At 39.6% G+C, this 27,102-nt stretch overlaps 2 protein-coding genes across 6 annotated transcripts in view; one reads left to right on the plus strand and one right to left on the minus strand.

Moving 5' to 3' along the window:
- CFAP44 (cilia and flagella associated protein 44) overlaps positions 1–27,102 on the minus strand; it is a 126,764-nt gene that overhangs the window by 67,681 nt on the left and 31,981 nt on the right. For all 5 annotated transcript variants that reach the window (XM_055568169.1, XM_055568166.1, XM_055568168.1 and 2 more), the window contains 3 exons: positions 22,258–22,467; positions 21,540–21,650; positions 3,082–3,243 (listed from right to left, as the gene is read on the minus strand). In XM_055568169.1, the coding sequence (XP_055424144.1) occupies positions 3,082–3,243; positions 21,540–21,650; positions 22,258–22,467 (483 nt within the window). The remainder of the gene's footprint in view (positions 1–3,081; positions 3,244–21,539; positions 21,651–22,257; positions 22,468–27,102) is intronic.
- On the plus strand, positions 17,846–18,802 carry LOC129643526 (protein FRG1). Its single transcript, XM_055568191.1, has one exon. The coding sequence runs from the start codon at positions 17,971–17,973 to the stop codon at positions 18,745–18,747; it is 777 nt and encodes a 258-aa protein (XP_055424166.1). The 5' UTR covers positions 17,846–17,970; the 3' UTR covers positions 18,748–18,802.

Here is a 27,102-nt window from a genome sequence, read left to right on the forward strand (position 1 = left end):
ACTCTTATCTATTTAAAAAAATAATTGTAATATACTGTGGAACTATATGTAACCTTGTTCTGTATTTTCCAAGTCTCCTGTAAATGTGTTATCATACTTTCATAATTTAAAGATAAAATTTCTTTTTAATTATTATCAATTTGGGAATATATCTTTACCATTAAATTTTTTAAATCATTGGAATGACTTTCTGCATAACTCCCACTGATCCTGGTTTTTTGTTTTCTTTATAATATTTATTTTGATTGATTGATAATTGGTTTACAATATCGGTTTGATTTCCTCATACATCAACATGAATTTGATCCCGGTTTTATGGAAATTATTTTGCCTTTTTTTCCTAATAGAGAAGCTAGGTAAAATTTTTCTCAGAGCCTATCATTGTCAACCCATGAATTCTGTGGATTGAAATAGTCCATGAAAGAAGGTGACTTATCTTTGGTGGTAAAGTGATTTATATCCTTAGCCTCTATCAACTGACTATTGCAAAAGCCCCCTAACAGTAGCATCCTGACCTCCCATCTTTCACCTTTTTATTGTTTACCCTGTAGAATTAACTTCCAAATTTATATGACCCATCATATCAATCCTCTCCTCAAAAACTGACAATATATATGTTTAAATGCTACTCTCTCGAATCATCCCACCCTCTCCTTTCCCCACTGTGTTCAAAAGTCTGTCCTTTCTGTTCAGTTCAGTCGCTCAGTTGTGTCTGAGTCTTTGCAACAGCATGAGCTGCAGCATGCCTCCCTGTCCAACACCAACTCCCGGAGCCTACCCAAACTCATGTCCATTGAGTCGGTGATGCCATCCAACCATCTCATCCTCTGTTGTCCCCTTCTTCTCCGGCCCTCAATCTTTCCCAGCATCAGGGTCTTTTCAAATGAGTCAGCTCTTCACATCAGGTGGCCAAAGTATTGGAGTTTCAGCTTCAACATCAGACCTTCCAATGAACACCCAGGACTCATCTCCTTTAGGATGGACTGGTTGGATCTCCTTGCAGCCCAAGGGACTCTCAAGAGTCTTCTCCAACACCACAGTTCAAAAGCATCAATTCCTCTGTGCTCCGCTTTCCTTATAGTCCAACTCTCACATCCATACATGACCACTGGAAAAACCATACCCTTGATTAGATTGACCTTTATTGGCAAAGTAATGTCTCTGCTTTTTAATATGCTGGCTAGGTTGGTCATAACTTTCCTTCCAAGGAGTAAGCATTTTTAATTTCATGGCTGCAAGTCACTATCTGCAGTGATTTTGGAGCCTACAAAAATAAAGTCAGCCACTGTTTCCACTGTTTCCCATCTATTTGCTATGAAGTGATGGGACCAGATGCCATGATCTTCGTTTTCTGAATGTTGAGCTTTAAGCCAACTTTTTCATTCTCCTCTTTCACTTTCACCAAGAGGCTCTTTAGTTCCTCTTCACTTTCTGCCATAAGGGTGGTGTCATCTGCATATCGGAGGTTATTGATATTTCTCCCAGCAATCTTGATTCCTGCTTGTGTTTCCTCCAGTCCAGCGTTTCCCATGATGTACTCTGCATAGAAGTTAAATAAGCAGGGTGACAGCATACAGCCTTGACGTACTCCTTTTCCTATTTGGAACCAGTCTGTTGTTCCACGTCCAGTTCTAACTGTTGCTTCCTGACCTGCATACAGGTTTCTCAAGAGGCAGGTCAGGTGGTCTGGTATTCCCATCTCTTTCAGAATTTTCCACAGTTTCTTGTGATCCACAGTCAAAGACTTTGGCATAGTCAATAAAGCAGAAATAGATGTTTTTCTGGAACTCTCTTGCTTTTTCAGTGATCCAGCAGATGTTGGCAATTTGATCTCTGGCTCCTCTGCCTTTTCTAAAACCAGCTTGAACATCTGGAAGTTCACGGTTCACGTATTGCTGAAGCCTGGCTTGGAGAATTTTGAGCATGACTTTACTAGTGTGTGAGATGAGGGCAATTGTGCAGTAGTTGAGCATTATTTGGCATTGCCTTTATTTGGGATTGGAATGAAAACTGACCTTTTCCAGTCTGTGGCCACTGCTGACTTTTCCAAATTTGCTGACATATTGAGTGCAGCTCTTTGATAGCATCATCTTTTAGGATTTGAAATAGCTCAACTGGAATTCCATTACCTCCTCTAGCTTTGTTCATAGTGATGCTTTCTAAGGCCCACTTGACTTCACATCCCAGGATGTCTGGCTCTAGGTGAGTGATCACACCGTCGTGACTATCTTGGTCATGAAGATTTTTTTGTACAGTTCTGTGTATTCTTGCCACCTCTTCTTAATATCTTCTGCTTCTGTCAGGTCCATACCATTTCTGTCCTTTATCGAGCCCATCTTTGCTTGAAATGTTCCCTTGGTATCCCTTGGTCGGTCCTTTATGTAAAATAGACAGCCAGTGCCCATGCTCTGTGACAACCTAGAGAGGTGGGGTGGGGAGAGAGGTGGGAGGGAGGTCCTAGAGGGAGGGGCATATGTATACCTATAGCTGATGTATGGGAGAAACCATCACAATATTGTAATTATCCTGCAATTAAAAATTAAATTAAAAAAAAAACCTGCCACAATTTATTCCAGTGGCCTGAGAAATAAAACATCTTGGCTAAAATTTAAAGGGTCCTTTGTGGTGGTCACAGACTCCTGTCAAACTCCTCCACAAACTGCATCCCTCTGTTTTCATGGCCCAGTCTTCATTTCTTGAAAACAACAAAACTCTTGCATTCTGCCTTCCCTTGGGATGTTCTCCCAGCTTTTATTGCTTTCCCATTTTTAACCTCTCAAAATCCTTCCCTTTCATTAAATACTAAATGTCTGCTCAATGAAGTCATCCTTGATCTCCTCTCATCCCGCCATCACAACCATATATTCTTTCCTCTGCAGGCCCCTAAAATTCTTTTCTTTGCACTGTGATTTTAGTATCTATTCATTACCTCCTTCTAATACAGTTAGCTGCTTTCTACCAGATAAGCTCCTTAAAGTAAAAGTTTGTATCTTCTTCTTCATATTTTCCTAGCACTTAACACAGGCGGTTTTATATCATAAGAAAATAATTAGAAGACAATGCTTCAAGGATATTTCATACCAGAATCTTAGATTTGACACTTGTGAAATGGAAATATTTTAAACACATGTCTTTGATTTCATAGGAAACTACATCATGGTCCTCCTCTTCCTCCTTTATAGCTGGAAACGGAGCTTCAAGAACATAGCCATTCTCACAAATAATCAGTAAAGTACTTTCAGGCTAAAAAAAAGATTAAACATATTTACATTTAGGCAAGCTTTTAGAAACATAGTTCAAAAATATTTTAAAGTATAATTTTAAAATTATAAAAACTATAACTGCCCTGTATACGAGCCATTTAAAAAAGATACTATTGCCAGCAATAACCACAGTGAGGAATTAAGTCAATCTTATCAATCACTATACACATTAATACAGTTATATCATTATTAATTAATAAACCAAGTGCTAAAATTAGATTTATATTTGTTTTATAGATGACCTCTTTTCTGAGCCAAAAATTAGGTTGTAAAATATGTCAGCTGAAAGGGCAGAATATTAAAATTAGGACTTCCAAGGAAAATCTGCAGTATGTGGACAGCATATACTACCTCCTTTGATGAATCATCGTCTGCTTGAATGCATTTAATGTGAATGTCCCAAGATTCTTGTTCTCTCCCCTCTTTTTCTGCCTCTCCATAAACATTCCCTGAGAAATCTTGTAGCCATCATGGCTTCATTACCACTCACAAGCAATTAGACTCTGAATTCATCTCTCTAGTCCAGACCTCTCTCCTGAGTTTCCAAATCACGTATTTAAACCACATGTGGGAAATTCCCATCTTGATACTCCATAGGTGCATTATTCAAAATGTTTATTCATTCAGTTATTTTATTCTATACTTCTTTATTACGTACCTACTATGTACTCAGAATTTTATAAAGTGCTAGAGGTAAAATTATAATAAAAATAGAAATTGTCTCTGCCATTATGGAGCTTACCTCCAATGGGAAAGCTTGTCACTTAACAAATCATATAAATAAATGTAAATTATAACTGCAACTAGTGTTGCAGAGGTACCACAAGGAGGTTGTAAAAGGTTTCCTGAGAAGGTACCTAAGTCTTGATATGAAGGATGAGTAGAAGATTATTTCCATTATGACTTGGGAGAGGGCTTGAGGGAATATCCTATGTAAAGAATACACCATGTGCAAATATCCTGTGGCACATACGGGCTTTTAAGAAAGTCATGATCTTGGTGGTATCACTAAGGTCAAGAGAACAGAAGTGAGAAGAGAGATTGGGACAGAGCCTCGGGAAGCAACACTTAATGCCTGAACGAAGAAGGCTGAGAAGAATGACAAGACATGGGAGAAGAAACTAGGAGAGCATAATGTCCCAAAAAGTCAAAGGGAGATGGTATTTCAAAGAGGAAATGAAGATCAACAAGGTCAACTGAGGCTAAGAGAGCAAGAAAGATAAGAACTAAAACTGTTAAATGGATACACTGGTATCTCTGGAAGTGTTAACCTGGTGGGATTATGAGACAACAAACTTGTAAGAGCATGTGAAGGAAGAAGTAGGATGTAAGGAAATGCAGTTCATGGGAATAACCAACCCCCAGGAGAAAAATGGAAGGAGAAAGATGGGGCAGTGACTAGACGAGAACATGAGGACAAGGAATTTTTTCTGAATAAGTTAGAGGGCTTGAATATATTTCAGTATTAATGGAAGTAATTCATTAAACAGGTGGGGTTAAATTTATATGACAGAAAAGAGAAAACAGTGTGAAATGTTGAAAACAGTGGGAGCAGATTCCCAAGGTCACAAGGGAGAATTGGCCTCAAGCAGGAAGGCACATAGCACCTCTACTGTAAGAAAAAAAAAAGTGGCGGGGGAGGAACCAGGTACCTGCAGAAGTAATAGGATTTTACGTTTGGTAGTGGGAAGGTGAAGGAGTTCCTGGCAGAGGTCTCCTACTTGTTCTGTGAAGTAAGTGATGCTGAGAATGAGAGTGAGTGAGCAAGTGGGAGGCTTGAAGCTTTGAGGAGAGGAGGCGTTTGTAAATGATGATTGTGGGTGAAAGAGAGTTGATAAGAACAACATCATAGAATCGCTAAGCCCTACTATGAATTGTGTTGAGGCCATTTGAGTCACTAAATCATGAAGAAGCTAATCTTTCCTGTTGCATGACTATCTCTAACTGCCCTTGGTAATCACTGTAGGCAAATATAGACCAACTGGGGACAGTCAGGAATGGGTTTTTGCCAGAAATGTATGAAAAAAAGAGAAAGGAGCTCAAGTCATTGGAAGAGTGTTACTGAACCTTATTGATAGAAAGAATCATGACATTTAAGCCAGATATAGGAGGAACTTAAGAGTCTTAACTTAAGACTCTCCTGGTGGCTCAGATGGTAAAACATCTGCCTATCATGTGTGAGACCTGGGTTCGATCCCTGGGCAGGGAAGATCCTCTGGAGAAGGAAATGACAATCCACTCCAGTACTCTTGCCTGGAAAATCCCATGGCCAGAGGAGCCTGGTGAGCTACAGTCCATGGGGTTGCAAAGAGTCGGACATGACCGAGTGACTTCACTTTAAGACAAGAATGCACTAATAGGTGAAAGAAAACAAATGGTGAAGGAACAAGAGGTGCCTTCAGAGAACAAGTGGAGCAGAAGTAGCCAAGTGAACAGGTTGGACATGAGAGCTATCTGAATTGTTCATTGTTCAGTCGCTCAGTTGTGTCTGACTCTTTGCAACCCCATGGACTGCAGAAGGCCTGGTTTCCCTGTTCTTCACCATCTTCCAGAGCTTGTTCAAACTCATGTCCATTGTGCCGGTGATGCCATCCAACCATCTTATCTGAACATCTTATCTTGATTTTAAAGCTGAGTTCTTATAAGATTTTGTGGTTGAAATCGTGTCCCCACAAATTCACATGCAGGAGGTGACTGTATTTGGAGACAGGGTCTAGAGAGTGGGCCCTAATCCAGTAGGACCAGGGTCCTTATAAGAAGGGGAGATTAGGATACAGGGGGACAACCACGTGAGGACAGAGTGAGAGGGTGGCCATCTGCAAGCCAAGGAGAGCGGCCTCAAAAGAAGTCTAAACTGTTAGCACCTTGATCTTAAACTTCTAGCCTAAACACCCGTGAGAAAATCAATTTCTGCTCTTTAAGCCACACAGACTGTGGTTATTTTGTTATGGAAGCTCTAGTAAACGAATCAACAGGTGGTCATCGTGCCCAGTGGATGGCTCTGAGTGTGCAGATAAACTGTAAAGGTCATGGGAAATGAAAAGATCAAGAGGCTGATGCGACTTGATCAACTAGGCACACGGTGTTAACATCATTCAGGATAATTGTTTACACTCTGGATGAAGAGAAAGATAACCATAGTCTTAAAATTTTAAAAGGAGGCAGATTTAACCAGGTGGTCAGAAAATAACAGCAGTATAAAAAGAGAAGTGATGTAGCCAAGTTATAAGAGCTTCAAAGGAGCTGTGTTTTATGAGTCAAATCAGAAAAGTAACATATATTGCCACAAATGAAATCAAAGTTAACTACTAGACTTCTCTCCCTCACCCTGAACAGGCATGCGGAAAAGTTGATGTATATCCTTTCACACTTTTCTCCTCAGAATAGAATTTTCTCAAGAAAGGAAAAAGGTATTCATTTATTCTTTCAGTGAAGATATGGTAAATCCATATTCATGAAAATAAAATAACCAGATGTATTAGAAATAAAACATCAGGAGTGAGAGTCAACAAAATTTTAAAAATCCATCAAGATTTCAGATGTTGAAATGATCAGACATAGCCCAAAAAACAATTATGCCTACCATGTATAAAGTTACAAGAGAAAATCTTAAAATATCTGCAGGAAACAGTTTTATCTATTAAAACTAACAAAACAGATATGAAAAATAATCAAATAAAACTTTAAGAACTAAAAATACAAAAGTTGAAATTAATATGGTGAAGAGTGACTTTAATACTGATAACTGAAGAGATAACAAGTCAGTAGAAAACAGATGAGAAGAAATCTATAAAATACAACTTAGTTTCTTTTAAGTTAGAAGATACAGAAGATAGGGCAAGACATTTAGAGAATAAGATTAAGAAATTCTAACACACTTGATCACATCTGAAAGGGAAAAAAACAAAAGCAATTATTTCAAGACAAATTGATTCAATTTTTCCCCCAGAATTGATACAAGTTACAAACCCATGGATTCAAGCACCTATATACATCAAAACAAAATTGCAGAACACTAAAAACAGAAAATCCTAAACACTGCCAAAAAAGGACAAATTCCTTTCAAAAGAGTGACAATCACACCAACAGGTAGTAGAAGTAACTGAAGTTAGACAGCACTGGAATGGCATCTTGAGTGAGATGAAAGAAAATTACTGCTATCTAGAATTCTATGCCAACAAAAATATCCTTTAATACTGTAAGAAAAACTTCCAGAAGTTAGAGAGCTTGCAAATAGCAGACCTGCAAATAAGAGGGAAAATTCCCAAATGCAAGAAGGAATAAAGAGCAAAGAAAGTGGTCAATATGTGGGTAATTCTTAGTAATGGTTAATTGACTGTATCTTGTGAGATTTAAAAAATAAGTCTTAAAAACCAAATCCTCCTATGCTATTGCTGGGGATGTGGATGGGTGCAGCCACTATGGAGAATAATGATGGAATTCCAGTGGAGCTATTTCAAATCCTAAAAGATGATGCTGTGAAAGAGCTGCACTCAATATGCCAGCAAATCTGGAAAACTCAGCAGTGGCCACAGGACTGGAAAAGGTCAGTTTTCATTCCGACCCCAAAGAAAGGCAATGCCAAAGAATGCTCAAACTACCGCACAATTGCACTCATCTCACATGCTAGTAAAGTAATGCTCAAAATTCTCCAAGCCAGGCTTCAGCAATATGTGAACCATGAACTTCCTGATGTTCAAGCTGGTTTTAGAAAAGGCAGAAGAACCAGAGATCAAATTGCCAACATCTGCTGGATCATGGAAAAAGCAAGAGAGTTCCAGAAAAACATCTATTTCTGCTTTATTGACTATGCCAAAGCCTTTGACTGTGTGGACCACAATAAACTGTGGAAAATTCTGAAAGAGATGGGAATACCAGACCACCTGACCTGCCTCTTGAGAGATCTGTATGCAGGTCAGGAAGCAACAGTTAGAACTGGACATGGAACAACAGACTGGTTCCAAATAGGAAAAGGAGTACGTCAAGGCTGTATATCGTCATCCTGTTTATTTAACTTATATGCAGAGTACATCATGAGAAAAGCTGGACTGGAAGAAACACAAGCTGGAATCAAGATTGCCAGGAGAAATATCAATAACCTCAGATATGCAGATGACACCACCCTTATGGCAGAAAGTGAAGAGGAACTAAAAAGCCTCTTGATGAGAGTGAAAGAGGAGAGTGAAAAAGTTGGCTTAAAGCTCAACATTCAGAAAACGAAGATCATGGCATCCGGTCCCATCACTTTATGGGAAATAGATGGGGAAACAGTGGAAACAGTGTCAGACTTTATTTTTCTAGGCTCCAAAATCACTGCAGATGGTGACTGCAGCCATGAAATTAAAAGATGCTTACTCCTTGGAAGGAAAGTTATGTCCAACCTAGATAGCATATTGAAAAGCAGAGACATTAGTTTGCCAACAAAGGTCCATCTAGTTAAGGCTATGGTTTTTCCAGTGGATATGTATGGATGTGAGAGTTGGACTGTGAAGAAGGCTGAGCGCCAAAGAATTGATGCTTTTGAACTGTGGTGTTGGAGAAGACTCTTGAGAGTCCCTTGGACTGCAAGGAGATCCAACCAGTCCATTCTGAAGGAGATCAGCCCTGGGATTTCTTTGGAAGGAATGATGCTAAAGCTGAAACTCCAGTACTTTGGCCACCTCATGCAAAGAGTTGATTCATTGGAAAAGACTCTGATGCTGGGAGGGATTGGGGGCAGGAGGAGAAGGGGACAACAGAGAATGAGATGGCTGGTTGGCATCACTGACTCGATGGACATGAGTCTGAGTGAACTCCGGGAGTTGGTGATGGACAGGGAGGCCTGGTGTGCTGCGATTCATGGGGTCGCAAAGAGTCGGACATGACTGAGCGACTGAACTGAACTGAAGTCACTTCAGTCATGTCCGACTCTGTGCGACCCCATAGACATCAGTCCACCAGGCTCCCCCGTCCCTGGGATTCTCCAGGCAAGAACACTGGAGTGGGTTGCCATTTCCTTCTGCAATGCATGAAAGTGAAAAGTGAAAGTGAAGTTGCTCAGTCATGTCTGACTCTTAGCGACGCCATGGACTGCAGCCCACCAGGCTCCTCCATCCATGGGATTTTCCAGGCAAGAGTACTGGAGTGGGGTGCCATTGCCTTCTCTGATGGAGAATAATATAGGTATTCCTTAAAAAACTAAAAATAGAGTTACTGTATGATCCAGTAATTCTACACCTGTGCATATACCTGGAGAAAATTCCAATTCAAAAAGATACATGCACCCTAATACTCATAGCAGCACTATTTACAATAGCCAAGACATGGAAGCAACCTAAATGTCCATCAACAGAGGGATGGATAAAGAAGATGTGATTTATATACAATGAAATATTACTCAGCCATTAAAAAGAATGAAACAATGCAATTTGCAGCAACATAGATGGATCTAGAGATCATCATCAATAAGTGAAGTCAGACAAATATCATATGATATTGCTTATATGCAGAATCTAAAAAATATTATACAAATGAACTAACTTACAAATCAGAAACAGACTCACAGACATAGAAAACAAATTTATGGTTACCAAAGGGGGAAGCGAGAGATAAATCAGTTTAGAGTTACCAGATACAAACTACTATGTATAAAGTAGATAAACAATAAGGTCCTACTGTTACGGCACCACAAAATATATTATCTTGCAGTCAATTATAATGGAAAAGAATCTAAAAAAAAATAACTGAATCACTGTGCTACACACTAGAAACTCATGTTGTAAATCAACTATACTTCAATTGTAAAAAATTTATACATGTATATGTATATATCTTAAAAGATTATTTTTAAAATACACAGCAATAGAATATCATTCCAGATGGAAGGTAGAGGGAAGATTTCTAAGGTGTTTGCATTGTCTTGGGTAAAGAATTAACATTAAACTTTCATAAGTTACGGACATATGTTAAAATGTAAACTATCCATTAAAAGAATAGAAATAACTGTATAACTTCCAAACAAGCAAAAGGAAAAATAGAATGATTATTTAAGGAAAAACGATCCAAAATAAGACAAATAAGGAAAGAAAAATAAAGAAGAGTTGGGCTGCTTTTCTGGGTGCCTGATGTCCTCTGCCGGCATTCAGAAGTTGTTTTGTGGAATTTACTCGACGTTTAAATGCTCTTTTGATAAATTTGTGGGGGAGAAAGTGTTCTCCCCGTCCTACTCCTCCGCCATCTTGGCATTTCTCCAAAGAAGACATACAGATGGCTAACAAACACATGAAAAGATGCTCAACATCACTCATGATCCGAGAAATGCAAATCAAAACCACTATGAGGTACCATTTCACACCAGTCAGAATGGCTGTGATCCAAAAGTCTACAAGTAATAAATGCTGGAGAGGGTGTGGAGAAAAGGGAACCCTCTTACACTGTTGGTGGGAATGCAAACTAGTACAGCCACTATGGAGAACAGTGTGGAGATTCCTTAAAAAACTGGAAATAGACATGCCTTATGATCCAGCAATCCCACTGCTGGGCATACACACTGAGAAAACCAGAAGGGAAAGAGACACGTGTACCCCAATGTTCATCGCAGCACTGTTTATAATAGCCAGGACATGGAAGCAACCTAGATGTCCATCAGCAGATGAATGGATAAGAAAGCTGTGGTACATATACACAATGGAGTATTATTCAGCCATTAAAAAGAATACATTTGAATCAGTTCTAATGAGGTGGATGAAACTGGAGCCTATTATACAGAGTGAAGTAAGCCAGAAAGAAAAACACCAATACAGTATACTAACGCATATATATGGAATTTAGAAAGATGGTAACAATAACCCTGTGTACGAGACAGCAAAAGAGACACTGATGTATAGAACAGTCTTATGGACTCTGTGGGAGAGGGAGAGGGTGGGATGATTTGGGAGAATGGCATTGAAACATGTAAAATATCATGTATGAAATGAGTTGCCAGTCCAGGTTCGATGCACGATACTGGATGCTTGGGGCTGGTGCACTGGGACGACCCAGAGGGATGGAATGGGGAGGGAGGAGGGAGGAGGGTTCAGGATGGGGAACACATGTAGACCTGTGGCGGATTCATTTTGATATTTGGCAAATCTAATACAGTTATGTTAATAAAATAAAATTTAAAAAAAAAAAAGAAAGAAAAATAAAGAAAATAAGGGTTAAAAAGCACAAAATAAGATGGTAGATTTAATCCAAATTATTATACTACTTATAAATTAATTAAGTGCTTCAGCTAAAAGACAAAGATGATCAGACTGGATATTTTTAAAATCCAGCTGTTCACAAAAGACACACATAAAACAAATAATAGAGATGAAAAATTCACTTCATAATAAAAGGTTTAATTTATCAGAAAATTGATGAGTTAAATTTGTATTCACCTAATACACTTCCCTGTTGGCTCAGATGGTGAAGAATCTGTCTGCAATGCCAAAGACCCAGGTTCAATCCCTGGGTTGGGAAGATCCCCTGGAGAAAGGAATGAAAACCCAGTCCAGTATTTTTGCCTGGAGAATTCCATGGACAGAGGAGCCTGGCAGGCTACAGTCCATGGAATTGCAAAGAGTCAGACAGGACTGAGCAAATAACACTTTCACTTTCACTAGTATCATGACTTCAAAATATAAAGCAAAGAATGACAGAACCAAGGAGGAAAAAAATAAAGATTTTTCTAAAGTCTCTCAGTAACAAGCAAATAGAAAAATCAAAGTGATATAGATAATTTAACTATATAATTAAAAATCTGAGCTAATAGACATAGCAGAAACTGCATAGAACTTTGAGAACAGGCTACATACAGTATCACATGAAGAATATTCAAAAAGCACATGAAGAATATTTACAAGTATATGAAGCATATTTATAAAATTTGCCTCAATTTCAAAAGATTAAAATAATAGAGCTAAAGTAAAATGCAATTAAACTCAGATGGCAAAGAATCTGCCTGCAATGTGGGAGACCCAGGCTCGATCCCTGGGTCAGAAAGATCCCCTGGAGAAGGGAGTGGCTACCTACTCCAGTATTCTTGCTTGGAGAATTCTATGGACAAAGGAGCTTGGTAGGTTACAGTCCATAGGGTTGTAAAGAGTCAGACACGACTGAGTGAATAACACTTCATTCACTTCATAATTTAAAAGTAAAAATTCCATGTATTTAGAAATTAAGAGCAAGCTCCAGGAGTTGGTGATGGACAGGGAAACCTGGCGTGCTGCAGTCCATGGAGTCTCAAAGAGTTGGACACAACTAAGCAACTGAACTGACTGCCTAAGAAATTAGTATTTCTAGAAGAGAACAACATTCAGAGTAGGACAACACTGGGCTCAACACATGCCATAAATGCATCCAAAAAAACACCTATATATGGATCACTTCTCACTGAAAATAAACTAGAAACTAATACAAAGGTCTTCTGCAACCAAGGCTACAAAAGAGATCCACAAGGAGTTGGGCAGGGTGGAGAAGCAATCAGGTCAGGACTCATGCCCTTAGGAGAGGACACAGAAGAGGAGGGGGATTTCACAGCTCAGATATCATCCTTGCGAAGTGAGGGTGCACATAAAGATGCATATTAAGTTAATAACTAATGTAAGTATCCATCTCATAAAATTAGAAAATAAACCCTAATACAGTAGGTATGAAAGTGGAAGTTGCTCAGCTGTGTCTGACTCTTGGCAACCCCATAGAATAGTCCGTGGAATTCTCCAGGCCAGAATACTGGAGTGGGTAGCCATTTCCTTCTCCAGGGGATCTTCCCAACGTGGGGATCAAACCCATGTCTCCTGCATTGCAGGCAGATTCTTCACCAGCTGAGCCACCAGGGAAGCCCAAGAATACTGGAATGGGTAGTCTATTCCTTCTCCAGCAGATCTTCTCAACCCAGGAATCAAACCAGGGTCTCCTACATTGCAGGCAGATTCTTTATCAGCTGAGCTACCAGGGAAGCCCACAGTAGGTATAGGATCATAATAAAAGAACATAATGAAACAAACAAACAAAAAAAAAAAAAACAAAATAAAATCAATATAGTGAAAAGTTCCTTGAAAATACTGACAAACTTCTCAGAAGATTAAGCAAGAGGGAGGAGGAAAATAACCAATATAAAAAAATAAAAAGGAAACATCTCTATAGATCTTGTGACATTAAGAGTATTATGAAAATTACAGACAGCAAGAAACAAGTTCCCTGGGTGGGGGGGGATGTGCTTACCAAAATTAAATCAAGAACACATCTGATTGGAACCATAACAGATCCTAAATAGCCAAAGCAATCTGGAGAAAGAAGTCAAAGCTGGAGGCATCATAACTACCTGATTTCAAACTATTCTGTAAAGCTATAGTAATCAAAATATAGTATTATCATAAAAAGTCATAAAGATCATTGGAACAGAATAGAGAACCCCAAAATAAATCTACATACACATGGTAAATTATGATGTACCCTGTGAATGTGAAGAAGATGCTCAGAGCACGTTACATGATTGTGTCTGAACAGATACCTGTCATCTGTGTATCCAGAGCTCCTATGAAGTGATTTATCAGAAGATACATGTTCCATTAAGAAATTGAGAGCAGGGAACTGGGCAGGGTTCTGTATGGAGCCTAAGGTGTTATGGACCTTCTCAGAAAGCACAAAGTTCTGGGACTAATAAAGAAGGTCTGTAAACTCAGAGATGCCCCCAAAGACCAGGGTTTTTGACCTGCTGAGAGCTGAGGAACAAGAGTGGGCCTCACAGCATTTGATTAGAGCAGACAAGTTATAAAATAGCTGGAAGAATACATACAGAGAGCATGCAAAAGAGGGGTCTGAGGGAAGGTAAGAGGATTAAAGCTGCAAAAGCATTCTAGTGGATTTCTCAAACACACCAGCCAACAGGCAAGGACAGGTGTCCTGTCAAACCATTTCCCCCATGAAACCTGATCCATCATTCTGCAAGGAGGCTGGAGGCCCGCTAACCCCATTCATAATTGAAGGGCTTGCCCCTTATTCCCAGGCATGCACTCTGAGCAGTACAAACAATCGAATTAAAAAATGGGCAGAAGATCTGAATAGATATTTTTCCAAAGAAGACAGACGAGTACATAAAAAGATGCTCAACATCACTAATCATCAGGAAATTACAATTCAAAACCACTTCCCACCTCTCAGAATGAGTTGCTTCAGTCATGTCCAATTCTTTGTGATCCCATCGACTGTAGCCCACTAGGCTCCTCTGCCAAAATAGCTATTATCAAAAAGACAAGAAATGCTGGCTAAGATGTGGAAAAAAGGGAACGCTTATTGGTAGTAACATAAATCAATACAGCCACTATTGAAAACAATGTGGAGATTCCTCAAAAAATTAAACAGAACTACATATAATCCAGCAACTTCACTTCCAGGTACTTATCTGAGATAACGAAAACATTAACTTTAAAAAATACCTGCATCCTCATGTTTATCGCAACATTCTTTACAATAGCTAAGACATGGAAACAGTCTAAGTGTACACTGAAGGATGAATGGAGAAAGAAAAGAAAATATTCCATTATGATTATGTAACACAATGGAAAATTATTCAGCCATAAAAGAATGAAATCTTGTGATCTTCAACAATATGGATAGACCTTGAAGGTGTTATGTTAAATAAGTCAGAAAAAAAAGACAAATATACTATGATCTCACTTGTATGTGGAATCTTAAGGGAAAAAAAAAAAATAGATGCAGAAAATAGAGTGGTGATTGCCAAAGTAGCTTGAGGATGGGTAAAGCAAAGAGTTCAAAAGGTACAAATTTCTTATAAATTAAGTCATGGGAATGCAATGTACAGCATGATGACTACAGTCAATAATACTACATCGCTTATTTGAATGTTGCTCAGAGAATAGATCTCAAAAGTTCTCATGTACAGTGACAGATGTTAACTATACTTACTGTGGCAATCAGTATGTGGCAAATCATTTGAGTATCAAATCATGTTGTTTATTTAAAACTAATTTATGTCAATTATACTTTAAAATGGAGAAGGCAATGGCAACCCACTCCAGTACTCTTGCCTGGAAAATTCCATGGACGGAGGAGCCTGGTGGGCTGCAGTCCATGGGGTCACAAAGAGTTGGACATGACCAAGCAACTTCACTTTCACTTTTCACTTAGCAACTTCACTTTCACTTTTCACTTTCATGCTTTGGAGAAGGAAATGGCAACCCACTCCAGTGTTCTTGCCTGGAAAATCCCAGTGACAGAGGAGCCTGGTAGGCTGCCATCTATGGGGTCGCACAAAGTCAGACATGACTGAAGAGACTTAGCAGCAGCAGTAGAAGCATACTTTAAAAATTTTAAAAGAACTATGATTTCCCAGGCGGTGCCGAGGTAAAGAATTTGACTGCCAATACAGGAGACACAAGACAGACAGGTTCGATCCCTGGGCTGAGAAGATCCCCGGAGTAGGAAATGTCAACCCACTCCAGTATTCTTGCCTGGGAAATATCATGAACAGAGGAGCCTGGCGGGTTCAGTCTATGGAGTCACAAAAAGTCGGACATGACGGAACACACACACACACACACACAATTATTAAAGTCATTGAATTAATTTAAAAAAAATCACCTCAGACGCTATGCTCTGATGAATACATTACCAAATCTGCCAAAAATTTAAAATTCTAATTTAAACTCTTCAAGAGAATAGAAAAAGAGGGATATTTTACAATTCATCTTAGGAGATTAAAAAATTTTAATAACAAAACAGAGGAACTATGAAGAAAGAAAATATTAGCCAAATCTTATTTATAAACAGATGAAAACCCCTATATTAGCTATATATTAGCTAACAATTCAATAACATGAAAAGTTTGCTAAACCAGCTAAAGACATCACCGAGAAATCAGTATAACTACAGCTCTGAAGCCAAGATTGCAGGAAAAAGGAAGCTAGTTGAGGTGAGGTGAACATTCTTTGTACTTTTTCTTCTCAGGGCATTGGCCAACTTACAGAATGGGACATAGAAGCCAATCAGAATGCAGTGTTCTAGAGCTTTAGGCATTCTCTCAGACATAAAGAACAGATGCTTTCAAACTGTGGTGCTGGAGAAGACTCTTGAGAGTTCCTTGGATTGCACAGAGATCAAATCAGTCTATCCTAAAGGAAATCAACCCTGAATATTCATTGGAAGGACTGAAGCTGAAGCTCAATACTTTGGCCACCTGATGCGAAGAGCTAACTCATTGGAAAAGACCCTGATGCTGGGAAAGATCGAGGGCAGGAGGAGAAGGGGACGACAGAGGATGAGATGGTTGGATAGCATCACTGATTCAATGGACATGAGCTAGAGCAAGATCCGGGAGATGGTGAAGGATACAGGGAGACCTGGTATGTTGCAGTCCATGGGGTCACAAAGAGTCGAGCACAATTGAATGACTGAAAAAAAACAACAGACATAAACAGACACAAGTTGAAATTCAAAGCAACCAACAAGAAAGTTAGAACTTGAGAGCACAGGATACCAGAGAAAAAGGAAATGCAGAAATGTGAGCCTGACATTCTGCTGGGCATTTGCCTTTAAAACATTTACATAACCCCATGAAATTAAAAGATGCTTACTCCTTGGAAGAAAAGTTATGACCAACCCAGATAGCATATTGAAAAGCAGAGACATTACTTTGCCAACAAAGGTCCATCTCGTCAAGGCTATGGTTTTTCCAGTGGTCATGTATGGATGTGAGAGTTGGACTGTGAAGAAAGCTGAGCACCGAAGAACTGATGCTTTTGAACTGTGGTGTTGGAGAAGATTCTTGAGAGTCCCTTGGACTGCAAGGAGATCTAACCAGTCCATCCTAAAGGAGATCAGCCCTGGGTGTTCTTTGGAAGGAATGATGCTAAAGCTGAAACTTCAGTACTTTGGCTACCTCATGCAAAGAGTTGACTCATTGGAAAAGACTCTGATGCTGGGAGGGATTGGGGGGCAGGAGGAGAAGGGGACAACAGAGGATGAGATGGCTGGATGGCATCACTGACTCGATGGATGTGAGTCTGAGTGAACTCCGAAAGTTGGTGATGGACAGGGAGGCCTGGCGTGCTGCGATTCATGGGGTCGCAAAGAGTCGGACACGACTGAGCGACTGAACTGAACTGAACTGAACTGAAAGCTGCATAGGAACAGGAGTTGCTCATTTCATCCAAAAAGTCACATTATTGTTTACTTAGTTTCATTTTTGAATGATACTAACACTGGGTATAAAATTGTGGGGTGATAGTTATCTTTTTTAGCAGTTTATAGTTCTGTATCTATTGAAGAAATTCATTATTAAAAATCCTCCTACAAACAACAATTCAGGTCCAGAGAATATAAAGACTTTTTTTTTCAAAAATAAGGCCAGTAATACCTCAATTCCAAAGCCGGTAAGGACATTACAAAAAGGGGGTATTATCACTGTTACGTATGTACATATAAAAATCCTTATTAGAATATTAGTAAATTAGTTAGCATTAGTCACTCAGTCATGTTTGACTCTTTGAGACTCCATGGATTGTATCCCATCAGGTTCCTCTGTTCATGGAATTCTCCAGGCAAGAATACTGGAGTGGGACATTGGGGTGAAAAAAGGCCAGGGGCCGCAGGGAGACGCGCCCTCTCTGGTGGAGCATACGTTTTCGGGGAACTTTTGTGCCTCCGTCGCCCGCTCCTGCTCCGGTTCACGTCTTTTGCCACGACCATGGCCGAGTACTCCTATGTGAAGTCCACCAAACTCGTGCTCAAGGGAACCAAGGCCAAGAGTAAGAAGAAAAAGAGCAAAGAGAAGAAGAGAAAAAGAGAAGAAGATGAAGAAACTCAGCTTGATATTGTTGGAATCTGGTGGACAGTCACGAACTTTGGTGAGATTTCAGGAACCATAGCAATTGAAATGGATAAAGGAACCTACATACATGCACTCGACAATGGACTCTTTACCCTGGGAGCTCCGCATAAAGAAGTTGATGAGGGCCCTAGTCCTCCAGAGCAGTTTACAGCTGTCAAATTGTCTGATTCCAGAATTGCCCTGAAATCTGGCTATGGGAAATACCTTGGTATAAATTCAGACGGACTTGTTGTTGGGCGTTCAGATGCAATTGGACCTAGAGAGCAGTGGGAACCCATCTTTCAAGATGGGAAAATGGCTTTACTGGCCTCCAATAGCTGTTTTATTAGATGCAATGAAGCAGGTGATATAGAAGCCAAAAGTAAAACGGCAGGAGAAGAAGAAATGATAAAGATCAGATCCTGCGCTGAAAGGGAAACTAAGAAAAAAGATGATATTCCAGAAGAAGACAAAGGAAATGTCAAACAGTGTGAAATCAATTACGTAAAAAAATTCCAGAGCTTCCAAGACCACAAGCTTAAAATAAGTAAAGAAGACAGTAAAATTCTAAAAAAGGCCCGGAAAGATGGATTCTTGCATGAAACACTTCTGGACAGGAGAGCCAAATTGAAAGCTGATAGATACTGCAAATGACCAGGATTTTTGTTTCTGTCTTCTCCTTTTGTGTGTGTGTTTTTTTTTTTTTTTTGAATAATAAAACCAATGTTTTTACAGGAAAAAAAAAAAAAGAATACTGGAGTGGGTAGCCATCTCCTTCTCCAAGGGATCTTGCTGACCCAGGGATCAAATCCAGTCCTCCTGCATTGCAGGTAGATTCTTTACCATCTGAGCCACCAGGAAAGCCCCCATTAGTAAATTATGTGTGTATGTTAAAAAATAGTGAGTTGATACATGTCAGGATAAGAAGGAGGTCATTTTATGCAGAGAAGATCAAGTTCAAAGCTTAATGGATGAAACAAAGAGGAGCAGAGAGGACACAGAAGAGACAGATTTAACAGATGTTTAAGATGCATAACCAATGGCAGGGCTTGGTGAAGCAGGGTGGTCAGAGGTCAGAAAGAGATGGCTCAAAGATTTCCTGGTTTAGGAAACAGGAAAAATGGTGCTCTCAGAAAATGCAAGAGAGAGAAAAAAAAAAATAACATTTAGAGAAACTCCAATGAATTTCATTTAGAACCTCAAAATTATCCCCAGAAATTCAAAAGATCATCAAGTTCTGTCAATTCAACCTAGCTTGTATCCACACCTTGGTGTCATCTTCTCTGGAACACAGCTGCCCAATAGATCTACCTGCCTCTCATCTGGCTCCCTTATAACTTCTTCCTTGTAACTACTACCTAAGTGATCACAGTAGTGACAACTGCAGGTAGAATGGTTATTTGAGTGATGCACTCTTACTGGAAAAGAAAATAATGGACAGAAGCTTAATGCATTCAGGAAGGTTACAGGACTGACCATTGAGCTGGTAGGGGCTAACAGCTATTGCTATTTGGACAACTGAAGTGTGCAGCTACAAATGGTAATTTATTTCTTCTCTCACTTTCATTGTAATATAATTGACATAACATTGTATAAGTTTAAGATGTACAACATGATGATTTGATACATGTATGTATTGTGAAATGAGAGTAATTTACTTTTACGTTAGTAACTCCCAAACAATGTTAGAAATACAAGTGCTAACTGGTACCACTGCCTGAAATGTCTTTTTATCTGTTTTGGTGGAGGGAGTTCAGTTCAGTTGCTCAGTCGTGTCCGACTCTTTGCGAGCCCATGAACCACAGCATGCCAGGCCTCCCTGTCCATCACCAACTCCTGGAGTTTACCCAAACTCATGTCCATTGAGTCGGTGATGCCATCCAACCATCTCATCCTGGTGGAGGGAGAGAGGGGTCTTTTCTGCTTACTTCTTTAAAAAATTCTTATTTTGAAATATTAATTCATAGGAAGCTACTAAGATAGTACAAAGAGGTATCATGTACCCTTTGCCCAGTTTCTCCCACTGGTTACCTCTTATGCACCAATATCAAAAGCAGGAAATCAACATAAACATAGAATGTGTGTATGGTTCCATGTCATTTTATCACATGTGCAGATTCAAGTAATCATCCACAGCAAGCAAAATACAAACTACTCCACCACCAAAAAGATCTCCTTCAAGCTGTCCCTTTATAGAGTCAAACCCACCCCTTTCCCACCCATCGTTCCTAACTCCTGAAAAATGTTGGGCTGCTTTTTTTTGTAACTTTGATGTCGAGAGAAATGACTGACGGATGCACAAATATGTTGTGATATAACTGCTCATGCTTTAACAGAGCATCTTCTGCAGCTCTCATTCTCTTTACCTACACCACTTGCACTCACCTCCTCTCTGACTCACATTCTGCCAATTCCTTAAGATTAATATAGAATAATATAACATAACATGTTAACTTCCCCCTTTCTTGATATTCCCCTGCTCTATATTCATAGTGCGTACGTGCCTGTTAAGTCGCTCCAGTCGTGTCCGACTCTGCAACCCCATGGTCTGTAGCCTGCCAGGCTCCTCTATCCATGGGATTTTCCAAGCAAGAATACTGGAGTGGGTTGCCATGCCCTTCTCCAGGGGATCTTTCTGACCGAGGAATTGAACCTGTGTCTCCCTGGGGCTCCTGCATTGAAGGCAGATTCTTTACTGTTGAGCCACCAGAAAAGCCCCATATTCATAGTACATACTATCTAAACCACTGATACTGATATTTTAGTCACCCATTCCCTTGTGAAACCTTAAATAATTCTATCACAGAACAATATAACTATTTAAAATAGGTTACAGATGCTATCCCCAAAATTCTGATAGCACTTCTATATAGTTCATTGGTATTATTATTATGCTAGGATCCTAGTACAGTACCTGGCTTAGACAATCAATATTCAGGTGATTGAATTATCCTATGCTCAAAAGTAGGGAAATTAGAGGCATTTAATAAGATTAGTAATCAATGCTGAATCACCATTGTCGTTAGGAAACAGGCAATGGAAGTTGGAAAAGAAAATGGAGGTGAAATTCAGAGAGCGGAGCAGGAAAGCAATAAAGATGAGGACAAATACATTCAGACCTTAGAAATGAACTTAATGTCAGAAGGACTGCCAGACCCAAGTCAACACATTCTGACATGTTGTGTTTCATGATAAAGTCTCTGTTGTTGAAGCAAACTCAGATATAATAGACTGATTAGATTATGGAAGAGAGAGGAGGTAGTGGGAGTATGGAGGGTGGTGGCTTGGAGCTCCTGAGTGATGTTTCACTAGTCAAGCTGAACAGCTTCCTTGGCCCCTCGCTGCAGGACCCAAGAGCGGAGCTAGTAATTCCACCCACTAATTTCTAACAGATCACTTCACTATGTAGTAATTGAGATTTAAACATGAAGACAATAACTACTTACATGAGAGCTTGAAGACCATGTTAGCTGGCAAACAGGTCCAGGAGTAGTAATATAACCAATAGGCTTATAGTCCCTTTCCACTTCAAAAAAGAAGACAGTTTTATCTTTACTCTAAGAAAAAGAGAGATATCCAAATATATATTATTATGGAAATCTATTCCAGAGAGTATAAAGAAATATTTAACAGCTATATTACACCCACTGTATACTTATACCTATAATGATCATATATCCTAGATTATTCTGGGAACATTCTTATTTCAAATATTTGCTTCATTTTCCCTGTGAGAATGTTTGACAAACCTGTCACATGTTTTCTTGTGTTTCTAAAAAAAAAAATGATCACCATACCTGTGTATAAATTAATTCACAAAAAATTCCACAATGCATATGCTCACCTATTTATGCATAATGAATTTACATGGTTATTCTCTTCATTTAAAACACTGACCATACATAAAACATGCTGCATTATTCCCAGTTGAGAATTTCTATTCATTTAAAATAAGCATTACAACTCAATTTGTAAGAATATTTTTAATATTTTATAGTGAGGCACAGACTATACTGAAAGAATGTGAATACAAAGAAAACAAGAAATAGATATACGTTCTTGGAAAGAAATATAAGGAAAGAAGGCATCATTAAGTAGGACGACTAATAAGGCAAGGTTAACCACAAAAATTCAATAGGAAACAAAAGGAAATCTACTCCTTACCCCTGTGGCTAGAACTTCTCCATCACGATCATAAGCTAAAGCAGTGATAGCAGCAGTATGAGGTTTGAAAACCTGTTTCAAACGAATATCTGCATCCAAAACTTTCTTCCGTCCCACAAAAACCGTGAGCCCTTTTGGATCATAAAGTTCAAGAATTCGAACAACGCCATCTTCAAATCCTGCAGTAATCTGTGCTCCACCATAGCTTATCTTGGACAAAAAAGAAATGCAAGGTTTCCAAAATTAGTTAATTAAGAGAGCTACACTGCATTATGGGCTTTCCTGGTAGCTCAGATGGTAAAGAATCTGCCTGCAATGAAGAAGACCCAGGTTCAATCCCTGGGTCAGGAAGATCCCCTGGAGAAGGAAATGGCAACCACTCCGGTATTCTTGCCTGGAAAATGCCATCAACAGAGGAGCCTGGCGGGCTATAGTCCATGGGATCACAAAGAGTCAGACATGACTGAGCAAATTACAGATATTTCTGTATTTTATTTAGACTTAAGTAATTTAACTAAATAATTGGGCTTCCCTTGTAGCTCAGTTGGTAAAGAATCTGCCTGCAATGAAGAAGACCCAGGTTCAATCCCTGGGTCAGGAAGATCCCCTGGAGAAGGAAATGGCAACCCACTTCAGTACTCTTGCCTGGAGAATTTTCTGTATTTTATTTAGACTTCAGTAATTTAACTAAATAATGAACTAAAATAAGGGCCCACTGATAATTCCTTATACTACTCTATGGTAAACTCTATCTCTTCTAGGACAGTCCATTATCACTGCTGACCATGAGACAGGTAGACAAGGACAATCTATCTACTATGTGCCAGAGACCCATCAGCAGCAATCCAAGAGTAAGCATAAACAGTCTCAACCCATTTTCACAAATTAATGGCTGAGTGGGAGGACATGTTGTTGTTGTTCAGTCACTAAGTCATATCCTATTCTTTGTGACCCCATGGATTGTAGCACACCAGGCTCCTCTGTCCTCCACTATCTCCTGAAGTTTGCTCAAATCCATGTCCATTGTGTTGGTGATGTTATCTAACCATTTCATCCTCTGCCATCCCCTTCTCCTTTTGCCTTCAATCTTCCCCAGCGTCAGGGTCTTTTCCAATGAGTCAGCTCTTTACATCAGATGGCCACAGTATTGGAGCTTCATTAATCAACCACACAAAGGAATGTGGAATTATAAACTTAAATAAGTGTTAAAGGAAAGAAACAGTCTGTGAGAATGTATAGCAAAGACCTAGACTCAGAGCTTCCTTAAGGAAGATACAGTGAAGCTGAGAACAGAGGGATGCCCAGGAGTTAATGAAGCATAAAAATACCTCTGGGAGAGGATATTGCTTTTGCACAGGTCATGTGGCAGGAAATAATGTAACAGGAAAGAGTCAGTTTGACTAGAACAGACTGAGTGAGGGAACAGTGCTTCCACAAGCATTAGGTCACAAAATGGCTTATATGTCACATTAAGGATAGCTTTCATCCCAGAGAGGTAAGGAGTCAAATAGTTTTTAGTTTGGGGATGTAGAGTGGGGAGGTGACATGATCAGATCTACTATTTCAGGAAAGTCATCCTAGGTACAATGCAGAGAATGGATCTGAGGTGGCCAAGACAGGATGCACGGGAAACTTTAGGAAGACTATTTTTTTAATTAATTTTATTTTAATTGGAAGCTAATTACAATATTGTGGCAATTTTTGCCATACATTGACATGAATCAACCATGGGTATACATGTATCCCCCATCCTGAACCCCCCTCCTACCTCCATCCGTCAGGGTTGTCCCGGTGCACCAGCTTTGAGTGCCCTGTCTCATGCATCGAACTTGGACTGGTGATCTATTTCACATATGATAATATACATGTTTTAGTGCTATTTTCTCAAATCATCCCACCCTCACCTTCTCCCACAGAATCCAAAATTCTGTTCTTTATATCTGTGTCTCTTGCTGTCTTGCACATAGGGTTGTCGTTACCATCTTTCTAAATTCCATATATATGCATTAATACACTGTATTTGGTGTTTTTCTTTCTGACTTACTTCACTCTGTATAATAGGCTCCAGTTTCATCCACCTCATTAGAACTGATTCAAATGTATTCTTTTTAATGGCTGAGTAATATTCTATTGTGTAAATGTACCACAGCTTTCTTACCCATTCGTCTGCTGATGGACATCTAGGTTGCTTCCATGTCCTGGCTATTGTAAACAGTGTTGTGATGGACATTGGGGTACACGTGTCTCTTTCAATTCTGGTTTCCTCGGTGTGTATGCCCAGCAGTGGGATTGCTGGGTCATATGGCAGTTCTATTTCCAGTTTAAGGAATTTCCACACTGTTCTCCATAGTGGCTGTACTAGTTTGTATTCCCACTAATAGTGTAAGAGGGTTCCCTTTTCTCCACACCCTCTCCAGCATTTATTGTTTGTATACTTTTTGATAGCAGCCATTCTAACCAGTGTGAGATAGAGCCTCACTGTGGTTTTGATTTGCATTTCTCTGATAATGAGTGATGTTGAGCATCTTTTCATGTGTTTGTTAGCCTTCTGTGTGTTTTCTTTGGAGAATTGTCTGTTTAGTTCTCTGGCCCATTTTTTGATTGGATCATTTCTTTTTCTGGTATTGAGCTGCTTGTATATTTTGGAGATTAATTCTTTGTCAGTTGCTTCATTTGCTATTATTTTCTTCCATTCTAAAAGCTGTCTTTTCACCCTGCTTATAGTTTCCTTCGTTGTGCAAAAGCTTTTAAGTTTAATTATGTTCCATTTGTTTATTTTTGCCTTTATTTCCATTACTCTGGGAGGTGGGTCATAGAGGATCCTGCTGTGATTTATGTCAGAGAGTGTTTGCCTATGTTTTCCTCTAGGAGTTTCTGGTCTTACATTTAGATCTTTAATTAATTTTGAGTTTATTTTTGTGTAGGGAGACTTTTAAAATGATGGCTGTTTTACTCCTGGAGACTGATTAATGTCATGTGGTCTGAGGTGGTATAGTGGAGCTGAGAGACCTGGACACATTTTAGAGATGGGTATAATGGTCCTATTTGGTGGTGACTAGATATGGGGAATGAAGCAGAGGGAGGTGTCAAGAATGACATATTTACTGAGACAGGAGATCCTGGAAGAGAGCCAGGTATGTGAGTGTGTGGGCTGTTGTTGCATTTATTATTTTGAAGTGGGGGGAGGGGGACTGGGGACCAGTAGAAGATCATGAACTTAATCTTGGACATGTTGAGTTTGAGGTCCCCTGGAGATCTCAAAATGAAGACGACAAATAGTCTGCAGCTTAGAAGAAAAGTCTTGGCTGGAGATATAAATCTAGCAGTGTCTGTATGTACTAAATCTGCTGCCTTGGAAGGCATTTAGGAGAAGGGCAAGAGCCCTGGTATTCTTGAGAATGGAGTGATCATCCCTTAAGGCCAGGCAATTATGAAAGTCTTGGGAATAAGAACTACATTCAATTCTGGTTGAATGTTGCTTATTCAAATCTACTAAGTGCCTATACGTACCAGTAAGTGTAGAGGCACTGGAAGTATTAACACAAAGAAGAATAAGATATGGTATTGCCATGAAGAACACAGCCTGGTGAGAAAGACAGACAATGAAGCAAGTCATCTTAGTACACTGTGATTAAGTGCTACAAAAGAGGTATATACACAGTCCTTAAACACAGTCCTAGATCATGAAGGAAGGAGTACCCTTCAAGATGGGTTCGTGGAGGGCTGGGAAGAGGTGATGATATTTGACCTGGGCTTCCCTTGTGGCTCAGACGGTAAAGCGTCTGCCTACAATGCAGGAGACCCGGGTTCAATCCCTGGGTTGGGAAGTTCCCCTGGAGAAGGAAATGGCAACCCACTCCAGTATTCTTGCCTGGAAAATCCCATGGACGAAGAGCCCGGTAGGCTCAAGTCCATGGGGTCGCAAACAGTTGGACACGACTGAGCAACTTCAGTTCAGTTCAGTATTAAGTGAGCAACTTCACTTAATACTTAAATTGTGAAGAATGATATGCAGCTTTCCAGAAAGGTAAGAGGGTATGAAGAAAGGGAAATTCTAGCATAATATCTATAAATCATTACTTGGATTTAAGGCTAAAAATTAAATGCTCTATGAACATTCCACAAACCTCTGAAAAAAATGATTCAATTTGGTAAACTGTATTTTAAGACTTCAGATAAGAGTGTAAATAGATTAGATAAAGAATGATCCAGGTTTGGTAATCTAAATACTCCATCAGTTCAGTTCAGTCACTCAGTCGTGGCCGACTCTTTGAGACCCCATGAATTGCAGCACGCCAGGCCTCCCTGTCCATCACCAACTCTTGGAGTTCACTCAAACTCATGTCCATTGAGTCAGTGATGCCATCCAGCCATCTCATCCTCTGTCGTCCCCTTCTCCTCCTGCCCCCAATCCCTCCCAGCATCAGAGTCTTTTCCAATGAGTCAACTCTTCGCATGAGGTGGAGTTTCAGCTTTAGCATCAGTCCTTCCAGTGAACACCCAGGACTGATCTCCTTTAGAATGGACTGGTTGGATCTCCTTGCAGTCCAAGGGACTCTCAAGAGTCTTCTCCAACACCACAGTTCAAAAGCTTCAATTCTTCAGCACTCAGCTTTCTTCACAGTCCAACTTTCACATCCATACATGACCACTGGAAAAACCATAGCCTTGACTAGATGGACCTTTGTTGGCAAAGTAGTATCTCTGCTTTTTAATATGCTATCTAGGTTGGTAATAACTTTCCTTCCAAGGAGTAAGTGTCTTTTAATTTCATGGCTGCAATCACCATCTGCAGTGATTTTGGAGCCCAGAAAAATAAAGTCTGACACTGTTTCCACTGTTTCC

The sequence above is a fragment of the Bubalus kerabau genome, chromosome 2 (genome assembly GCF_029407905.1).
Source record: "Bubalus kerabau isolate K-KA32 ecotype Philippines breed swamp buffalo chromosome 2, PCC_UOA_SB_1v2, whole genome shotgun sequence".
Classification (NCBI taxonomy): Eukaryota; Metazoa; Chordata; class Mammalia; order Artiodactyla; family Bovidae; genus Bubalus; species Bubalus kerabau.